Below are 18,939 nucleotides of genomic sequence, written 5' to 3' on the forward strand. Positions count from 1 at the left end.
AAAAAGTGCACAAGAAGAGTGCGAAAATAACAGAAAACCGGCCTAGCCAATATACACGCTCAGTCTCAAAGACAGGAGAAGATAATCAAACCGCCGTATACAGGGAAGTCAATCGATCAGAGCGTCACAAATCTCTACCCCTGTGTCATCGCGAACCCTCGCCGCTGTCTTGGCCCCGACGATTACCCACAAGCCCCCGCACTCTTAATACGTCACTTCCTGTGCCCCAGTGCGCGCTGGGCAAAATTTACAGCCGCAAATTATCCTTACTGAACAGGCGGCAACCATGGCCCCTTAATGCTTGTGCTAGTGTTTCTCGCCTTTTCTGCCTTCTTGCTTTAAGAGTCTGTTTATTCGCTTGGCCTCAACCGCGATTGCCGTTTTTATTTCGATCTTCTTGTGTTCGGGGCCCGTTATTTTTGCATTCTGCGGCCAGGGTCGGTGCGCGCTCGATCTTTCAGCGGTATTTTATTTTCAACTTCCGGTTGACAGTTCTGACGCCTGCTATAGATTTTCACTCCCCCCCCCCCCCCCCTGCCTCCGCATCCTCTACCTCTATTCTTGCCACCACCACCACCACCCCCCCCCCCCCCCCCCCCCCCGCCTTGTTTTTACATTTTCCCTTAGTGCGGAAAAACACAATGTTTTGTAAAATGCTTGTAAATCACCGTGAAGTCTGTTTCTGTGGTTGCTTGCTTGCTTGCTTTTGTTTGTTTGGTTGTTTGTGTATTTCTTTGATTGCTTCTTTGTCTTTCTGTTTATTTGTTTGTTTACAAAGTGAAAAACGTATACGTTGTTGGTTTATCTGCTCGGTTTGCCCGGTTTGATGCGGCTTGTTGTGGTAATGTCGTATTTAAGTTTATAATTCCCCCTACTTTTGTCTTATTTGTTCCTCTGAATATACTTGTACTTCTATGATCTCTTTGTGGTGTTTATCATTGGCTTACAACGACAACAAAAACAGCAAGTGTATCAAGTACTTCATTGTTTAATGTTAATGCTGGGACGTTGCTGATGATTCTGATGTTTTTTGCCATTGTTGTTGTTTCTTACTTGTGATTTCTTTTCTTTGTTGATCTACACATTTTACTGGTACATGGGGGGCGGGGATGTAGCTCAGTCGGTAGCGCGCTGGATTTGTATCCAGTTGGCCGCTGTCAGCGTGAGTTCGTCCCCACGTTCGGCGAGAGATTTATTTCTCAGAGTCAACTTTGTGTGCAGACTCTCCTCGGTGTCCGAACACCCCCGTGTGTACACGCAAGCACAAGACCAAGTGCGCACGAAAAAGATCCTGTAATCCATGTCAGAGTTCGGTGGGTTATAGAAACACGAAAATACCCAGCATGCTACCTCCGAAAGCGGCGTATGGCTGCCTAAATGGCGGGGTAAAAACGGTCATACACGTAAAAGCCGTGGGAGTTTCAGCCCATGAACGAACAAACAAACAAACTGGTACATGGTACTTCGATCACTTTGTTTACTTCCAGCTATTTTCTTTGTTTCTTTCTTTCTACTGCTTAGTACTGATACAAGGTGTCTGCGTGAAGTAAAGGGCTTGATGATAGTATTATCTTCATTTTATAACAAAATAATAAAAGGCCTAAGACTTGAAAGGGGTCCATCGCATTAAATGCGCCGCGTTGAATTGTCTGCGGAGGGCAGAGTTGACTCAAGACAATAACCGTGAGCTGATTAAATGAACCCAAACAATCTGTAGCGCGACAGTCTTCAAATCTCCATTGTGATTGGTTTCCCGCAAGCGGTGCTGTGGCAAAGTTGCACCCGTCAAGTAAAGAGTCTTTTTTGCTTCACTTTGTTTGTTTGTTGGTGTGTTTGTTTGTGTACTGTTATTTCAAATGAAAGAGCGTATGGCTCCCCCTCCCACCCTCTCTCTCTCTCTCTCTCTCTCTCTCTCTCTCTCTCTCTCTCTCTCTCTCCTCTCTCACTCTCCTCTAGCTCTCTGTCTCTGTCTCTTTCTCTCCTCTCTGTCTCTGTCTCTCTCTCTCCCTCTCCTCTCTGTCTCTCTCTCTTTCTCTCTCTCCTCTCTGTCTGTCTGTCTGTCTCTCTCTCTCCTCTCTCACTCTCCTCTCTCACTCTCCTCTGAGGCTCTCTGTCTCTGTCTCTCCTCTCTTTCTCTCCTCTCTGTCTCTCTCTGTCTCTGTCTCTGTCTCTCTCTCTCTCTGTCTCTCTCTCTCTCTCTCTCTCTCTCTCTCTCTCTCTCTCTCTCTCTCTCTCTCTCTCTCTCTCTGGAATCAATGGCGAATGCAGATGGAATCCACACATATTCCCACAAGCTACTATAGAGTTTGGAAGATACGACAGAAAAGTATACAATACGCAAGCATTTGAGAAAGATGCCCGTGCCATTGTAATAAAGAACATCAGAGTAAAAACAGCGCACACCCTTACTTAATATTTGTACATCAAAGTAGTCTAACGAGAAACAATGTATGTGAGCCAAAAACTATCATACGATTTCCGATATGTCAAATTCAAACTCTTTGGTGACAGAAAAACCATTTGCAAAACGGCTCTGAAACCTTTCTCTTGCTAAACATTCTAAATGGTGACAGAAAAACCATTTGCAAAACGGCTCTGAAACCTTTCTCTTGCTAAACATTCTAAAGAGGCACAAACTGCCTATTTGAAAAAGAATGAAAATAAACTTTCAACCAGATTTCCGCACTGTCAAATACAAACTGCAGTTAAAAAGCAAAAAACAACTACACCAACAATAAAATAAAACTGCACAATAACATCTTCTTCAGTTCGTAAGAACTCATCATTCATTTCAAAACCTAAAATCAAATTTCCTGGGTGTCACTTTTTTACCACGACACCGGTGCCGTAACTTTTTTTTCTCTCTCAGACGCAGCTAATTGTAAAAAGTTGTATGGCGTCCCACTCGTGTCAAAATACCGCAGGAAGCCTTGGCAGTGCATCATGGGATGCTTGGAGAGGAGGCGATGAGCGAAAATTTACTGTCATAACCATAGTTTGGGTCACGCGCCCAGGTCAAAATGAAGGCCGTTTATTTTGTGCGCTGCGTTTGTCACTTGCAGATTCTGTCCAACTAGTTTTTGTCTGCTTCTCAGTGATGTTTTCGTTTCTTGGTATCTTTCTTTCTTTGTTCGTTTGTTGATTGGTTCTTAGTTTTTCTTTCGTTTGTTTCTGTCTTTCTTTCTGTGTGTGTGTGTGTGTTTTTAAAATCTGTTTATGATGGGCTATCTGTCTGTTTGATCGTCTGCTCTTCTTTCATCTTCTCCTGTAAGGTGATTCTGGTGGAAAGTGTTATGGTTTTTTTTTCTTTTCTTTTTTTTCTCTTTCTCTCTTAAGAAGCTTTCTTTCTTCTTTCTTTCTTTCTTTTTCTTATTCTTCCTCTTTGTTCGTTTCTTTCTTTCTTTCTCTCTTTCTTTCTTCTTTCCTTCCTTCCTTCCTTTCTTCTTCTTCTTCTTCTTCTTCTTCTTCTTCTTCTTCTTCTTCTTCTTAAGTTCTTCTTCTTCTTTATTTTGCTTTACCACAAGCTTCTTTTAGTTCTGTTTGCTCTTTTCTCCTTTAAATAACACTGGAGTGTAATAACACTGGAGTGTAATAACACTGGAGTGTAATAACACTGGAGTGTAATAACACTGGAGTGTAATAACACTGGAGTGTAATAACACTGGAGTGTAATAACACTGGAGTGTAATAACACTGGAGTGTAATAACACTGGAGTGTAATAACACTGGAGTGTAATAACACTGGAGTGTAATAACACTGGAGTGTGCCTTAGTTACGCCCGTATCTGTCAGTAAGTAATAACACACCTTTGGTCTGTACATTTCGACACGACGGCTCCTTACACCGTAAAACATCCCTAACGCACAAGTTAAAACCTACTTACTTTGCACTGGGCTGAGATGCACGAGAAAGTTACTTACCGGGTGGGAGCCAGCCACGGTGTTGGATTGGTTGAAATCTAGATTTGATGTGATTATAATACAGACCTGTTTACCCTCCCGGATTGTCCGGAATTATTACGGATTTGGGGTCTAAATTCTGGTATTACGGAATACTACCGAAAATTCCGGAAATTCCGGTCGAGAGAACCTTTTTTCGTGCGTGAAAATTCGAAGTCGAAATTGTGGTAGTCACCAGGACTGTGATTTCAAGGCTGACCGAAACAGCCTTTTCTGCGCATGTGCACAGCATGGTATTTGTCGGATTCCGTGGATTTGAGATCGACATTGGTCCGAAGGGTAATATATGGCCGATCTCTGTGGGGACGAAATGCCAACCAAAAAAGCGAAAGTTGTACAGAAATATCGGCAAAACTATTAAGTCAAGTGGCGGTGTCTGAACCACATTCATTTTGGTGATCAACTTGAGATCAGTGCAACAACAAAGCTAGTCAGTTACGAGTCACGTCGCGGCACGTGTCCCGAGGTTTGACGCAGCATTAGTTTTAACAAAATGCAGTACACAAATGAACATGGAAACAAACAAAAACACGAAATTATGTTTGGCAAAACGTGAGACTGCTTCGCATCGGGTCTATTTGACCTAGGTCTCTACTTCCACAGAATCTCTCAGACCTGCGAACCGATCTCTCACTACGGTCAGTCGCCCCAGAGACATAGATGTAGGTCTATGGTCGCGCTCATCAGTTACTTGGCTGTTGCCGAATTTCAAGTCTTTCTGAGTCTAAAACTGATCTCCATTAATATTTCTCCAATATAGCAAAGATCACAGTTCTTTGAATCGACAAACTTACAAAAAAATGTTTAAATGAAATAAACGAATCGGTCCTCTAAAATTAAAGGTAGTTTCTGGAGAGAGAGTTATTATGACTGGTTTTAATGCAGGATGTCTGATGTGACAGAATGTAAGGTGGTTTTGTTCACATGCATCTTCAAGTGACTGTAAATATTCCAAGGGCGGAGGGGTGGGGGTGGGGGGGATGTTACAGGGGTTCCGGACCCCCTCCCCCCCTTGCTGTCAAAAAAGCAAAAACACAAAACACAAATTCAGTCTGTGGGAAAAAAAACTAAAGACATTTTCTGTCTGTGAAATTGTTGTCGGGAGCAGATATCAATGAAGATAGATTGCCATTCTTTAATACTAACTTTAAAAGAAATAATGAGTGGCTGCTGACACCAATTTATCATGTTTAAAATCAAGGATAAGCTACAAATTGTTAATAAAATAGCTAAAATTCTTCAACAAGACCCCAGGTTGTACCCCCCCCCCCCCCCTCTAGCTCTCTTGCTCCGCCCCTGAATACTGTTTTTTTTAATTGTTTTTAGATAAAGTAAACTTGTCTTAGTTAACTTGCATATTATATATCAGGTGTCGTGTGTTTGTGTGTGTGTGTCATCGAGCTTCTGTGTGTGTAGTACAATACTGTTAAACAAGGTTATCAATTTTGTACTTGTTTTGCATGGTAGCGCGCGAATAAACGTGTCGTTTAATCGTTTTCGAGCTGGTTTATGGTTGATAAAAAAGATTACTCAAAGATGCCTCAAATTACGGAAAAGTACCAGCTGCATTCCTGATTTTCATTTGGGGGGGTAAACAGGTCTGTTATAACCAATCAGACCCCGCAGTTTGTTCTCTCCCGTGTGGGTGGCACCCACTTTTGGTTCGTGCACGTCAGCCCTGGCAGGTCTTCGCGAACAGTACAATGACACTGATGAACACAGCCTCGGCTGTGTGAATGGCACAATGACACTAATGAACGTATAGAGTCAACTTTATGACACTTACATACACGGTATCCACTTTGTTAGCGACCGTTGTCATGAGCGTTGTCATGTCCACGTATCCAGCTGTACGGGCGGGGACGTAGCTCAGTTGGTAGCGCGCTGGCTTTGTAGCCAGTTGGTCGCTATCAGCGTGGGTTCGATCCCCACGTTCGGCGAGAGATTTATTTCTCGGAGTCAACTTTGTGCAGACTCTCTTCGGTGTCCGAACACCCCCGTGTGCACACATGCGCACGAAAAAGATCCCACGTTCACAGCGAAAGTCTCAGGGCTTGGAAAACACGAAGACACGCATGCATCATCTTTCGTCTCCGATTATCATGATCGTATTTCGATACTTTGACGAGACAAACCCAATGCTGGTGTGTCGAAGAAGACAGCCACAGCGGCCTTGTTCGAATCAAAATATCACACCATATCTTCAACGTATTACCAATACCTGTCCCACTATAGACCAGTTGGTCTAAGAGGACGTTAAACCCTAATAGTCAGTCAGTCAGTCCAGCTGTACGCTGATTTGTACGCATACGGACATTCTGATGACGTCACGTCCGTTCAACTTCCGGTATTCTTTCTGTTGCATTTTATCTCGTGTCGATGAACTTGGGAAGGGACGTTCACCTTCGTTTTTACTTTGCACTGTCGCAACCAAAGTTTGTGTTCTGTGTTGCCGATCAAACATGAAATCAAGAAATGATAGTGTTGACGCGGCTAGGAAGGTTTACATAGTCATCTATTCATCTGACAGAATTATGTCCCTGAGCCATAGCAATCCTCTGTGCATAAATGAAGGCAGGTATTACCGTGTCTGTGAGCATTCCCATGTTTATAGGCATGATGCACAGACACAACAACCCCCCCCCCCTTCCCTCCGAAAACACATACACACACACACACACACACACTCGCACGCACGCACACACACATACACTCAACTATCATTGAACACCACAGGGCCTAGTTATTTTTTTCAGCAATGACACATTTTCTCTTCTTCGTGGTCAAAATCCAATTTTCTTCGGACAGCATATTATCAAATCTCCTTGTCCTTCTGTTCCTTAGGCCTGGAGATGAAGCCAGATTTTTACCGGGACTTCTACCTTGAGCGTTACCATAGAGACGGTCCGGTGTCGACGTACCAGAGACGGGGGTCACTGCAGTTGTGGCAGTTCCTGGTGGCTCTACTGGATGACCCCTCCAACGCTTCCTTCATCGCCTGGACTGGGCGCGGCCTGGAGTTTAAACTGATTGAACCCGAGGAGGTGTGTGTTGGTGATAGTTTGCTCTTTAGCGGTCATCTTGGTTTAAACAAAACTTGATTCAACTTTAAATATCGTGAAATATATACAATAACCATCATTAAGGATTCGTACTCAAGCATATCATAGCTTGTATTGGCGAATCCACTGTAAAACATAATAGAAGTAAACACGATGACGAACAAAATCAAAACGCTTGTGGTCATCTTGATTCTCCATTTAATTTTTTGTTCACGGCTTCCCAGATATCACTCATAACTCACAACAGCCACTTTGTGTTGGTGGTGGTGTTGTTGTTAGTGGTGGTGGTGTGTTTTTGAAGCCAGCCTTTTTATCCGGAGGTGCCACATGCAACACCCCCCGCGATAAATATTGTTCAATGACATATCTAGTCCTGTGATAATGATAGTTTTTAGCGTTAAACTTTTAACCTATTTGGAATCATGTTACTATTCCTGTTAGTGTACATATGCGTGCGCGAGTGTAGTATGCTTCGTATGGTATTTTTATCTGTTTTCTTATTATTTGTTTTGTCTTTTAATGTGCACCACACTGAAATTTCTCTGTATGAGATAATAAAGTATTCGTATTCGTATTCGTATTCGGTTAGGGGGTGTCCCATAGTTGGGACGAGAAAGAATTTACCCGATGCTCCCCAGCATGTCGTAAGAGGCGACTAACGGATTCTGTCTCTCCTTTTACCCTTGTTAAGTGTTTCTTGTATAGAATATAGTCCATTTTTTGTAAAGATTTTAGTCAAGCAGTATGTAAGAAATGTTAAGTCCTTTGTACTGGAAACTTGCATTCTCCCAGTAAGGTAATATATTGTACTACGTTGCAAGCCCCTGGAGCAAATTTTTGATAGTGCTTTTGTGAACAAGAAACAATTGACAAGTGGCTCTATCCCATCTCCCCTCTTTCCCCTTCGTGGTGGAAAACGACGTTGAACACCAAATAAAGAAAGAAAGAAAGCCGCATGCAACGGTAGAGTACGGCACGTTACTTCAACCCTACAGTCTATTGATACATCTTTGTTTTCGCAAAGTGATTATCTAAATTTCCATTACCATGCATCAAATCAAGCCTCATTTCTTTGCTATACGTTAAATCTATCCTTAAAAAGTTATTGACTATTGATTCTCATTAAAGTAGATTAAATTGCATTCCTCTTGAATACGTTTGGTCAAGAATGATGATGATGATAATAATACTGCTGGTGCTGCTGCTGCTGCTGCTGCTGATGATGATGATGATGATAATGATAGATGAGGATGATTGATTGATTGATTGATTGATTTATGACGATGGGGAGGATGAGGGCAACGACGATGACGATCATGATGACCCTAACAATGACAATTCATTCACTATCTTTTCATTGACCAGGTGGCCAGACGGTGGGGACTCCAGAAGAACCGGCCCGCCATGAACTACGACAAGCTGAGCCGCTCCCTGCGCTACTACTACGAGAAGGGTATCATGCAGAAGGTGGCCGGCGAGCGATACGTCTACAAGTTCGTCTGCGACCCGGAGGCCCTCTTCAGCATGGCCTTCCCCGACGCTCACCGCCCCTTCCTCAAGCCCGAGATGATGCACGGCATGGGGGTTACCTCCAAGGACGACCTCTACCTCAAAGCTGGTGGGGGAGGAGGGATGGGAGGAGGAGGGGGTGGAGGAGGAGGAGGAGGGGGGATGGGCCACCTGGGTCAGCTCAGCCCCCACCACCACCAGCACGATCTCTTCAAGTCCATGGCAGCCAACAACGCCGTGGCTGCTGCAGCTGCTGCGGCGCATCATCATCACCACCACCACCACCATCACCAGCATGCACCCGCTCCTCCGCCTCCCCCTCCGCATCAGTCGCACGATCTGTTCAAGTCGGCAGCAGCGGCGGCGGTTAACAGCCATCTTCAGCAGCAGCAACATCAGCAGCATCAACCCGATCTCTACAAATCTTCACCAGGAGGAGGTGGGGGAGGTGGAGGGGTAGGGGGAGGCATCAACCCAGCCCACTCCCACCACCCCCACTCCCACCCGCACCCACACCAGCACGAGCTCTTCAAGTCAGGGAACCAGCACGCGCTCATGGCCGCCGCAGACAATCCGCAGCCGCTGCCGCTCACCGCGCAGGACAGTGCGCACGCGCGGGCGCGGTCGTACCACAACATGGCGGCCATGACGTCACATCCGGGCATGACGTCAGAGCAGCACCGCTTGCAGTACATGCAGGAGTTTCAGCGGATGTACGGTGCTGGGCCTTACATGGAGGGCTGCGTTTACTGACGAAAACATTGAATAAAGACTTTTTCATTTGAGTTTATTACCGTGTACTACTACTTTTGCCTTGATTCCGTGTTCTACGTCTTCTGTGAACTATGAGGATGAAACGATGAGATAAAGACCGCGAAGAAGCGAACGAGGAGGAAGAGGAAGAAGAGGCAGCTGGCATAGGACTCTACAAACCGAAACATCAACACATGACATATCCTTCTTTTTCTCGTCGTTCGTCAGATCGGACACTCCAGTCTCTGCGATGAAGGTGGCAGTGCGCTGCAGGTCCTCCAGACTGCCATACTTCTTCTTCTTCTGCGTTCCCGTCGCCATGCTAGACTGTCAAGGTCGTTGATGTGATGAAGTCTGCAGTTCGCCGCACTGTCCAGGCTATCCTGTCAAACTCCCATGAACCCCCTCGAAGGCGGAATGTGCTGGCTGAGGACAGCAGAAGGCCGAGCACATACGCATTTACCCAACATGGCCATGCTAGACTGCCGTACAACTTTTGGGCGGCCACGGGGACGGGGTCTGGCAAGGTCCTCTTTCTGAGCGCCTCGTAGAGCGGACAGGACTGCAGCACGTCATTTATGTTGAACTGTGTTAGTTAGAGAAACGTGGACACATGAACTGGTTTTGGTTGAATTGCTGTGTCCTTGTCCTCGTACGAAGAGAACTGTCAAGACTGTTTTGACACTAGTCGCGAATAACGATCTGATATAATGTGTGTCACTATGTCACTTCGATCTCGCCTTGCGAACCTATTTACGAACGATACCGGCACGGTTGGCCTAGTGGTAAGGCGTCCGCCCCGTGATCGGGAGGTCGTGGGTTCGAACCCCGGCCGGGTCATACCTAAGACTTTAAAATTGGCAATCTAGTGGCTGCTCCGCCTGGCGTCTGGCATCATGGGGTTAGTGCTAGGACGGGTTGGTCCGGTGTCAGAATAATGTGACTGGGTGAGACATGAAGCCTGTGCTGCGACTTCTGTCTAGTGTGTGGCGCACGTTATATGTCAAAGCAGCACCGCCCTGATATGGCCCTTCGTGGTCGGCTGGGCGTTAAGCAAACAAACAAACAAACAAACAAAATTTACGAACGATCAGATTAACAGATGTATTTTATGGTGTCTTTTATACAGTAGTGGGCAGTCATTATTCGTTTTGATTTATTCCTTGTGTAGTTTGCATTGAGAGATAATTTGGTCGAGCACAGGTTGTGTTGGTTTTTCAGCTTATGCTTGCGACTGGTTTTGATGCTTTTGTTCCAGTTCACTCCAGTCATATTTTATTATTTGCTTTCTCAGTTGTGAGTCACATTCAAAGATATTCAAATTGCTAGTGTAGCAGTAGAATTTCTTTGGTAGCAAGCTTGGGAACCAGATCACCATTTGTAATGACCATGGATTTCCGACTGCATCAGTTGCAAAAACAAGACTAACAGCGATCAACAAGAAAAAAATTTCTTTTGAGATAAACATTTCAAACTGACATTGCAAAAGAGCTGTTTTTCTGGTTTTCCCTTCTTTTCGTTTTCTTTGTTATTATTTCCTTTAGAATTATAGCGGTTATTGGTTTAAAAAAACGTCTAGTTTTGTTCTAAACGTGTTTGTCTAATTGGTGTTTTTTTTACCGCTGAAATAGGATGTTACCTTATTACCAGAAGGAGAACAATATAGACGTTGGTTCAATTCAGTTATGCTGTTGTGGAAACCATTTTCTTTTCTTCGGTGTCAGTTTACAACTTAGTAGAGAAACGTGCAGTGTTTTGTTTCTGAGTTAAATACACGCAAAATCAGAATGATGAAGGGGTTAAGAATACTTTTACATTTTCATAAAATTTAATTGCATTATTTACCGCGCGTATTCGTGCAAAAATAGTGCAAGTATGAATGAAAACTCTACCAAATCCTGCCGAAAACGGCAAAGGTAGGCATGATAAAACCATTTAATGATTTGTTGAAGTAGAACTTTTGCACTGTTAGGGAGGCTGTTTTCAGTTCTCTGCCTGTTGGCTGTGCTTTTCTTGCCATGCTGTTTTTATATCTGCCTTGCCGATTTCTGGACGACTTTTAGCTGATAAAAGTCTGCTGAAAATCGGCGATGTGAACAACTGTTTACAGTGAAAATCCGTCTTATTAGTTTGACATGCAGAGTTTGAAATCAGGGCAAAAACTGTTTGTCTTTGTGCATTTTGTAGCCGTTGTGTTAGTCCGCTTTGGTTCTTGTGATTACATACTGCGAATGACAAGGTGCAGTATAAAGCATCAAATGTTTGCTTAAAAAACTAAATCTTTGTTCGCAAACAGGTTTTGAATAAGGTACATGTGCATTGTACGTTTTAACTGCATATGGAGTGAACAACACCATTTAAAGTTAATTTATTTCTGTTAAAATCAATGTTCATTATGATCCGCTGTTTATTGCTCGTTGCTGTTTTGTGTAATCCGTTTTCTCCGCTGTCAAATCGTGAAACATGAATCAACCTGAAATTATAGGCGCCGGTAGAATAATGAATGATGTCAAATTTGGAATCAAATCTTGAAATCTGCACTGTTAACTAAGTGCGTAACCCTATGAGATGAGCGGATGGAATTTTCCTTAAAGCGGGAGTAATTACAATCATGTACGAAAACTGTTGCAGATTTTGAACGTAGATTAAAAAAAAAAGATGTGTGAAAACCAAACGATATTCCAAACGCTTGTTTTAAAGTGTTGAACACGCGCAGTTCCAAACTTACATAAACGTTGACGTTGTACAACAGAATAGGACTCCGCAACGCCTGTTTTTAAAAGGGGTGTTAAAAGGCACAGTTCTTTCCTTGAAAACAGTTCGATTCACTGTCTCCGATGGGGCGGGGATGTAGCTCAGTCGGTAGCGCGCTGGATTTGTATCCAGTTGGCCGCTGTCAGCGTGAGTTCGTCCCCACGTTCGGCGAGAGATTTATTTCTCAGAGTCAACTTTGTGTGCAGACTCTCCTCGGTGTCCGAACACCCCCGTGTGTACACGCAAGCACAAGACCAAGTGCGCACGAAAAAGATCCTGTAATCCATGTCAGAGTTCGGTGGGTTATAGAAACACGAAAATACCCCGCATGCTTCCTCCGAAAGCGGCGTATGGCTGCCTAAATGGCGGGGTAAAAACGGTCATACACGTAAAAGCCGTGGGAGTTTCAGCCCATGAACGAACAAACAAACAAACTGTCTCCGATCTACCTGGGCTTTTACGTGAGATAAGGCCAAGGCAATTCATCCACTAGGACTCATACCCAAAATCAACATCCTGTGCAGAATTAAATTTGGATGAATTAATTTCGCAGACTGACATGAGTGTAAATTAATTAATGGATTCCCACTCTGCACAGAAATAATCCAGGCTGTTGAAAGTGTGGTATTTGACCAAGTGGAGGGATGGTCGTATCTCATATAAACTCCTGACTAGGTCTGAGATGGTCAGCCGAATCGTTAACACGGGAAGGATAGTGCTATTAAAGAATCAGCCTTGCACCTGTAAAGCAACATGTTCACTACTACAAATGTAGCATTTTACACCTGTAAAGCAACATGTTCACTACTACAAATGTAGCATTTTACACCTGTAAAGCAACATGTTCACTACTACAAGTGTAGCATTTTACACCTGTAAAGCAACATGTTCACTACTACAAGTGTAGCATTTTACACCTGTAAAGCAACATGTTCACTACTACAAGTGTAGCATTTTACACCTGTAAAGCAACATGTTCACTACTACAAGTGTAGCATTTTACACCTGTAAAGCAACATGTTCACTACTACAAGTGTAGCATTTTACACCTGTAAAGCAACATGTTCACTACTACAAATGTAGCATTTTACACCTGTAAAGCAACATGTTCACTACTACAAATGTAGCATTTTACACCTGTAAAGCAACATGTTCACTACTACAAATGTAGCATTTTACACGGTATGAGAGCATCCTTCTACTTTGACAAATCACATAATTATTTCAATAGGCTGGCTGCTTCCTGTGCTGTTCGATTTTTATTTTTATTTTGCATTTTGACATAGTTGTACGTAACGGAATTAATTCAGCACAAAAAAATGACAAAACAATATCTTCCTCGCAGAGAGCCGCCACGCTAGAGATTTTTATTCCACGTATTCCATGACCAACATAACTTGAAACGGTTAATTATTTAATTCATTCCAATAATTTCCTAGGTGAGAACTGCCACTGAGCATGGCGTCTTATTTCAAAATTAATAAAAATGTAGAGACAGCAGAAAGTAATCCACAGACGTCAAATTTGTTTTCCCCTGCGTAATAGAATTCAAACAAGTCTGTAGATGGGAGATACAAAATTATTTTGTATGTGTTACTGTTAGCATTTTTGAAAGAAAATGGGGGAAAACAATCAGCATGTCATCTGGGGGAATAACGTTATAGTTGTTGATAAAGACTTGAAAATGTCCTCTGGTGCATTACATGGCTGAATGTGCGTATTCATTCCTCGCCCTTCGATATATTAGGTGCCATGTTTCCGAAGTGGGTGCGTGTAGTTGCTGCAGCCGTTTTATAATTCATGTATGTATGCATTTATTTATTTATTTGCAGAGCTAGCGTGCTAGTTTCAGTGGTTGCTAGCGTGCTAGATTTAAGAGTGGCAACCATGAGATTATCTGTTTGCCCGTTCATCTCTAGCCGTATACAAATCTCACTTATTTGCTGAATCGGTTGAGTGCTTTGTCGCTGTTGATTTTATTTAGTGTACTACACCATTTGAATTTAGGACTGACTTTTGTTACTTTGCGTCACATGATGTTGCATTCCAAATAGTTGTATGTTTAGAAGTAGTCAATGTGGCGTGTAGGCACACCACGTTCACAACGTGACACATGCGCCCGCTCACCGTCACGCACGCACACTAGTAGATCAGTTATGGGCAGAATATACCTGCGCAGTCAGCGGCACAGACGACGCACTGCAGATTATTGATGCCGCGGTAGGGATTATGACGAGTACTTGGCCTGGGTTTTTTTCATGCTGCGTGTAGCGGGCTGTAATAATCTGCAGTGCGTCGTCTGTCCTGCTGAAATTACATAGGTGAGCGCCGGGCCTTAGGACAGGTCGAGTTGCATTGTGATAAAAAAAAAACTTGATGTATATCTATTTTGTAGTGATATTATAGTCTTTTTCAACATGATCTACACATAATTTCCTTTTAAAAAGTGATCGAGGCAAAGGATATGCACTCCGATTACTTGCTTTGGTTCAGATTGGCCTTTGCACGGCGAGTCAGACCTCCGTTTCTTGGTGGTGGCGAGATGGCTATGTTTTGGCGCGTGAAGCTAGGAAAGAGTGTCTTTTAGGGACTGCTCGCGGCGAGGGTGGTTAGTATGGGGCGAAAAGGCGAGGATCTCTCCGTCATGACTGAGGTACTGGCGCGCGGGAAAACATGGCGACTGCATAGCTTGCAACACAATACAATACAACTTGTATCACATCTTTTTTTTCTCAATAAGAGACATTCTTTTCTTTTTTAATGAGGGCCCCAAAGGGGGGTATCATCACGATCACGGGAAGGGAAATTTTAGCTTTCACGATCACAGTTACCTTGATTTTTGTTTTCACGATCACGAACACCAGTGGCAAATCACGGTCACGGTAAAAGTTGCAGGTACAGAAAGCACGTGTCAAAGTAAACACAACCACACAGTAATTCGCTCCTCTGGATCTATTGTTTATTCAACACAAAGTGACAACTGTTGCACTTTAAAAAAAATTTAAAATCTCTTTCATACACATATAGAAATACATATCATGATTTGTAATCAGTAATAAGAATGTTGTTTTCATTGTTTTTTCTCTCGCTCTCTCTCTCTCATACAGACACTCACAGGAAGATACACTCATACACATTCAACTCCCACACCCTCACTCACACACATGAATATATACTTGCACAATTTCACATTTCCAGAGCTAAATTTTTTAAACCCATTTTCCCAAAAACTATCGGGTGGATTGAACTTAAAGTACATATATGTGTGATGGTAGAGTCAAAAATCCTGACTAAAGGTCAGTCAAGGAATCATGAAGATGGGTGAAGGAATATACACTCATACACATTCAACTCCAACACCCTCACTCACACACATGAATATATAATATACCTGCACAATTTCACATTTCCAGAGCTAAATCTTTCAAACCCATTTTCTCAAAAACTATTGGGTGGATTGAAATTAAAGTACATGTATGTGTGATGGTAGAGTCTATAATCCTGACTAAAGATCAGTCAAGGAATCAAGATCATTAGTCAGAAAGTATCTTCTTGGAAACACCCCGGGAATCGATAGGGTTAACTGTGAGTTGGCACAGCCACAAATGAAGATAACTGAGTTCTAGTCAAACGGAACTCTGAACCTGATTTGTCGTCCACCCTGAGATACTCTTCCTTGCATGAAGTCGAGACACTTGGGCCTTTCACTGTCTCCAGTTTCGTCATTGTCATAGTCGCTAACATCAGATTGGTAAGAGTCGCTACTGTCAGTGTCACTGATGATAGTCTGACACACACACAGACACACACACAGACACACATACACCACGACCCTCGTCTCGATTCCCCCTTTATGTTAAAACATTTAGTCAAAACTTGACTAAATGTAAAAAGAAGATGTGTGCCTGGCCTTGAAAAACTAAATCCCCAACGAACATGACTTTGATCGACTTTGACATGAGGATCAAGTGACCCAAACTGGCACGTCTCCCCGCCATTGTTCCTGAATTTAACCCATTGTTGATAAGTTTACAGGCGCTAAAATAAATCCAAGCTTAATGCAAAGAAGCGACAATTAGAATCTATGCCAAGCGTGTCCACCGTTGCTGGGATGAAAAACACATTTCTAGTTTCGGTTTTGGCTACACGCAGACTCGATCAGACTCGAGCCAGTCGAGGTCACTGAGCGAGTGACAGCCGCACGTGGCAATGTCGACAATGTCAATGATCTCAATCAAACTCACAGATCTTGAACAAATTTCAAGATCTTTGCCTATATCATAGACCATTTATCCTGGACCGCCAACTAGCTCTCTCTCCGCTCTTTCTAACTATTACGAGGTAGCGCCTCTCGCATTTAGGAACCTACGCTTACATGGCCTTTCAGAAATCAGGGGGACGTCATATCCGGTGTCGATTGTAAACATGGACGAAGTTGCCGAGGTAAGTTCTGAAAATGCTAAAATAAACTCAGCAAAAGTGCATATGGAACATGTTTTTCGATGAGTTTTGTTAAGTTTTGTTTGGAGTTTTGGAAAATCCAGTTCATTGTCACCTCCCATTGTCACAAATAACTGGAGCGTGCTTTCTTTTCACTGTCTTCGAATCGCTGGCCTTTCAAACCGGACGTGACGCGCCTCTGAAAGTCGAGAGTCGTAACCTCGAAGGGTCACGTGACATGTTGGCGGTCCAGGCTATTTGGTCTATGCCTACATTCAGAACAGTCATAGAGCAACATAGATCAACATACCTTGACATTTCGTCTTCGGAAAGACGGACCCGTAGCCTGACCTTTCCACCAAGGAAGGCATTCTCGCCGCCTGCTTTGTTCTGGCTTGAATCCACAAAATACAACAGAAGTTCGATGACAGTACCGCTGCACGCCATTTTTGATCTTCGAATTCGAATTTGACTGAATGCACTCAAAACTTTTGCACGAAGCCCTTCCATTGGATGAAGTTTGGCAGACTTTTGCAATTCGCCTTCTGATTGGATCTCTTTTTTGTGTGATTGGTTCTCTTAAAGGGAAGCAATCGATGTCAAAATCACATTTCTGAATGTGTTGTTGCTTCCCTTCAATCGGGATTGGCTCCTTGACGAATAGAGGATCATAAAGTGATACAGCTGTGAAAAAATGTACGTTGAAAATAAAATGCTTTGCAATAATGCCCATCACGATCACGAAAACAAATGACGATCACGATCACGAGACTTGATTTTTTTGTCATCACGGATCACGGGCAAAGTCCCATCACGATCACAGAAATGGAAATGTCGGCAATCACGGTCACAGAAAGATCAAAAAACGCCAATCACGATCACGATTTTAAACCCTTTGGGGCCCTCTTTAATGTTTACCGTAACCGACGACGAGCAGTTATGTAAACCAATTTTATTTAGTTATTGCCTAGCTAGCACAAGATAACGCTTTCGCCTATTTGCCAGCAAGGGGTAAGCTTCCCAGCTTTCCGTTCCTGAGACAAACGGCCGTCAAACGCGCTCGGGTTGTTCTGCGCCGATTTCAAACGGGTACCTTGCACATGCGGAATTTCAAGTTCAGCATTCAAAGTGACGCCCAGTGATTGACATAACAAAATGAAACATTTTCAAAGAAAATAAAACCACTGCTGTACTCGAAACAGACCGCCCTTGATGGCTACATTCCGAAAACACCTCATAATTATTATCATGCCAATGATTAAGTTTTGATTCAGAATGATGGGTGAATGATACGTACTTTGATCGCAACAGTAAAATCACCCAAAAAGAGTTTACGTTTGTTCATCGTTGTTCTAGTCATGAAATAGGTTATTTATATGTACATATTCATTATTGAAATGCTATTTATATCATTGAAACTGCCAGTAAAATAAATATTTATAGGCATGTACACATTTTTACACTAATGTTTGTTCTATCGAGGGGATTGTTTTTATATTACGTCAAAGGAACAGTTTTCCCACAGATTTTGTCAACATGGAGACGGTTTCACAGAATAATCTGATCTTGTTGTAGTCGTTACAAGTGTGTAGCAGACATTTTTTTAAATCGTTAAAAATACACTTAAATAGTTTTTGTTTTTAACTGTTTAATCATTCTCATTCATTGACTGTTTCATTTATGTAAATTATTATTTACTTATGTATGGACTTCTTATTGTTATTTTGTGCATTTATTTATGTATTTATGCGTGTATGGGTTTATTTGTTAATGCGTTTATTTAGTTATGTGTTAATTTGTTATGCGCTTCTTTATTAATTTATCTATTTTGCCTACACATCACTGTGAACTGGAGTGTACTTCTAGGCAGTCTCAAATCAGTCTCAACGTAATCATTTCATCTTCTACAGAGTTTAAAAATACGATGTGCCACGATGGATTCATGTCTTTTATCACATATAGTTCCATCTGCGATGTTGTTATTTTTTTGAAGTTGAGTCTGTGAGACTTAATTTCTCGGTGAAATCAGTACCTTTATATGCATGAGAATAACTTTGTTTTGATTTGTACAAAGTAGTGCATGTATACAGTGAAATCAGTCTTGTGGGGAAAATTGTTTCTGTTTGAATATTGTGTCATTGACCTGAAATATCACTTGTTCTCACTTTTCATTTGCAAATAAAGACGAATGGAATATTGACGAAATAGGGTAGATTTTGCTCAGATTTTGTCCTCCCGTGTTTTGTTGAATATTGTGTGTGTGAGTCTACTCCTTTAACTTGACTTCTTTCACTGTCATTTCTAATTTTGGTTTATATGCGCATGCACGCGCGTTTGTGTGCCACGGTGTACGTGCGTGCGTGCGTCTGTGTGTGTGTGTGTGTGTGTCAACGAGTGTGTCTATGTGTGTGTGTGTGTGTGTGTCTATCAGTCAGTGTCTATGTACGCGCGTGTGTGTGTG

General features: G+C 42.7%; 1 protein-coding gene across 1 annotated transcript in view; it reads left to right on the top strand.

Moving 5' to 3' along the window:
• The window catches only part of LOC138946582 (ETS translocation variant 5-like), an 81,826-nt gene extending 72,542 nt beyond the window's left edge, over positions 1 to 9,284 (top strand). The window contains exons 4-6 of the mRNA XM_070318028.1: positions 6,805 to 7,004; positions 8,388 to 8,588; positions 9,042 to 9,284. Coding sequence (XP_070174129.1) covers positions 6,805 to 7,004; positions 8,388 to 8,588; positions 9,042 to 9,284 — 644 coding nt within the window. The remainder of the gene's footprint in view (positions 1 to 6,804; positions 7,005 to 8,387; positions 8,589 to 9,041) is intronic.
• Positions 9,285 to 18,939: the final 9,655 nt, after the last annotated feature.

Source organism: Littorina saxatilis, linkage group LG14, assembly GCF_037325665.1.
Source record: "Littorina saxatilis isolate snail1 linkage group LG14, US_GU_Lsax_2.0, whole genome shotgun sequence".
NCBI classification, from domain to species: domain Eukaryota; kingdom Metazoa; phylum Mollusca; class Gastropoda; order Littorinimorpha; family Littorinidae; genus Littorina; species Littorina saxatilis.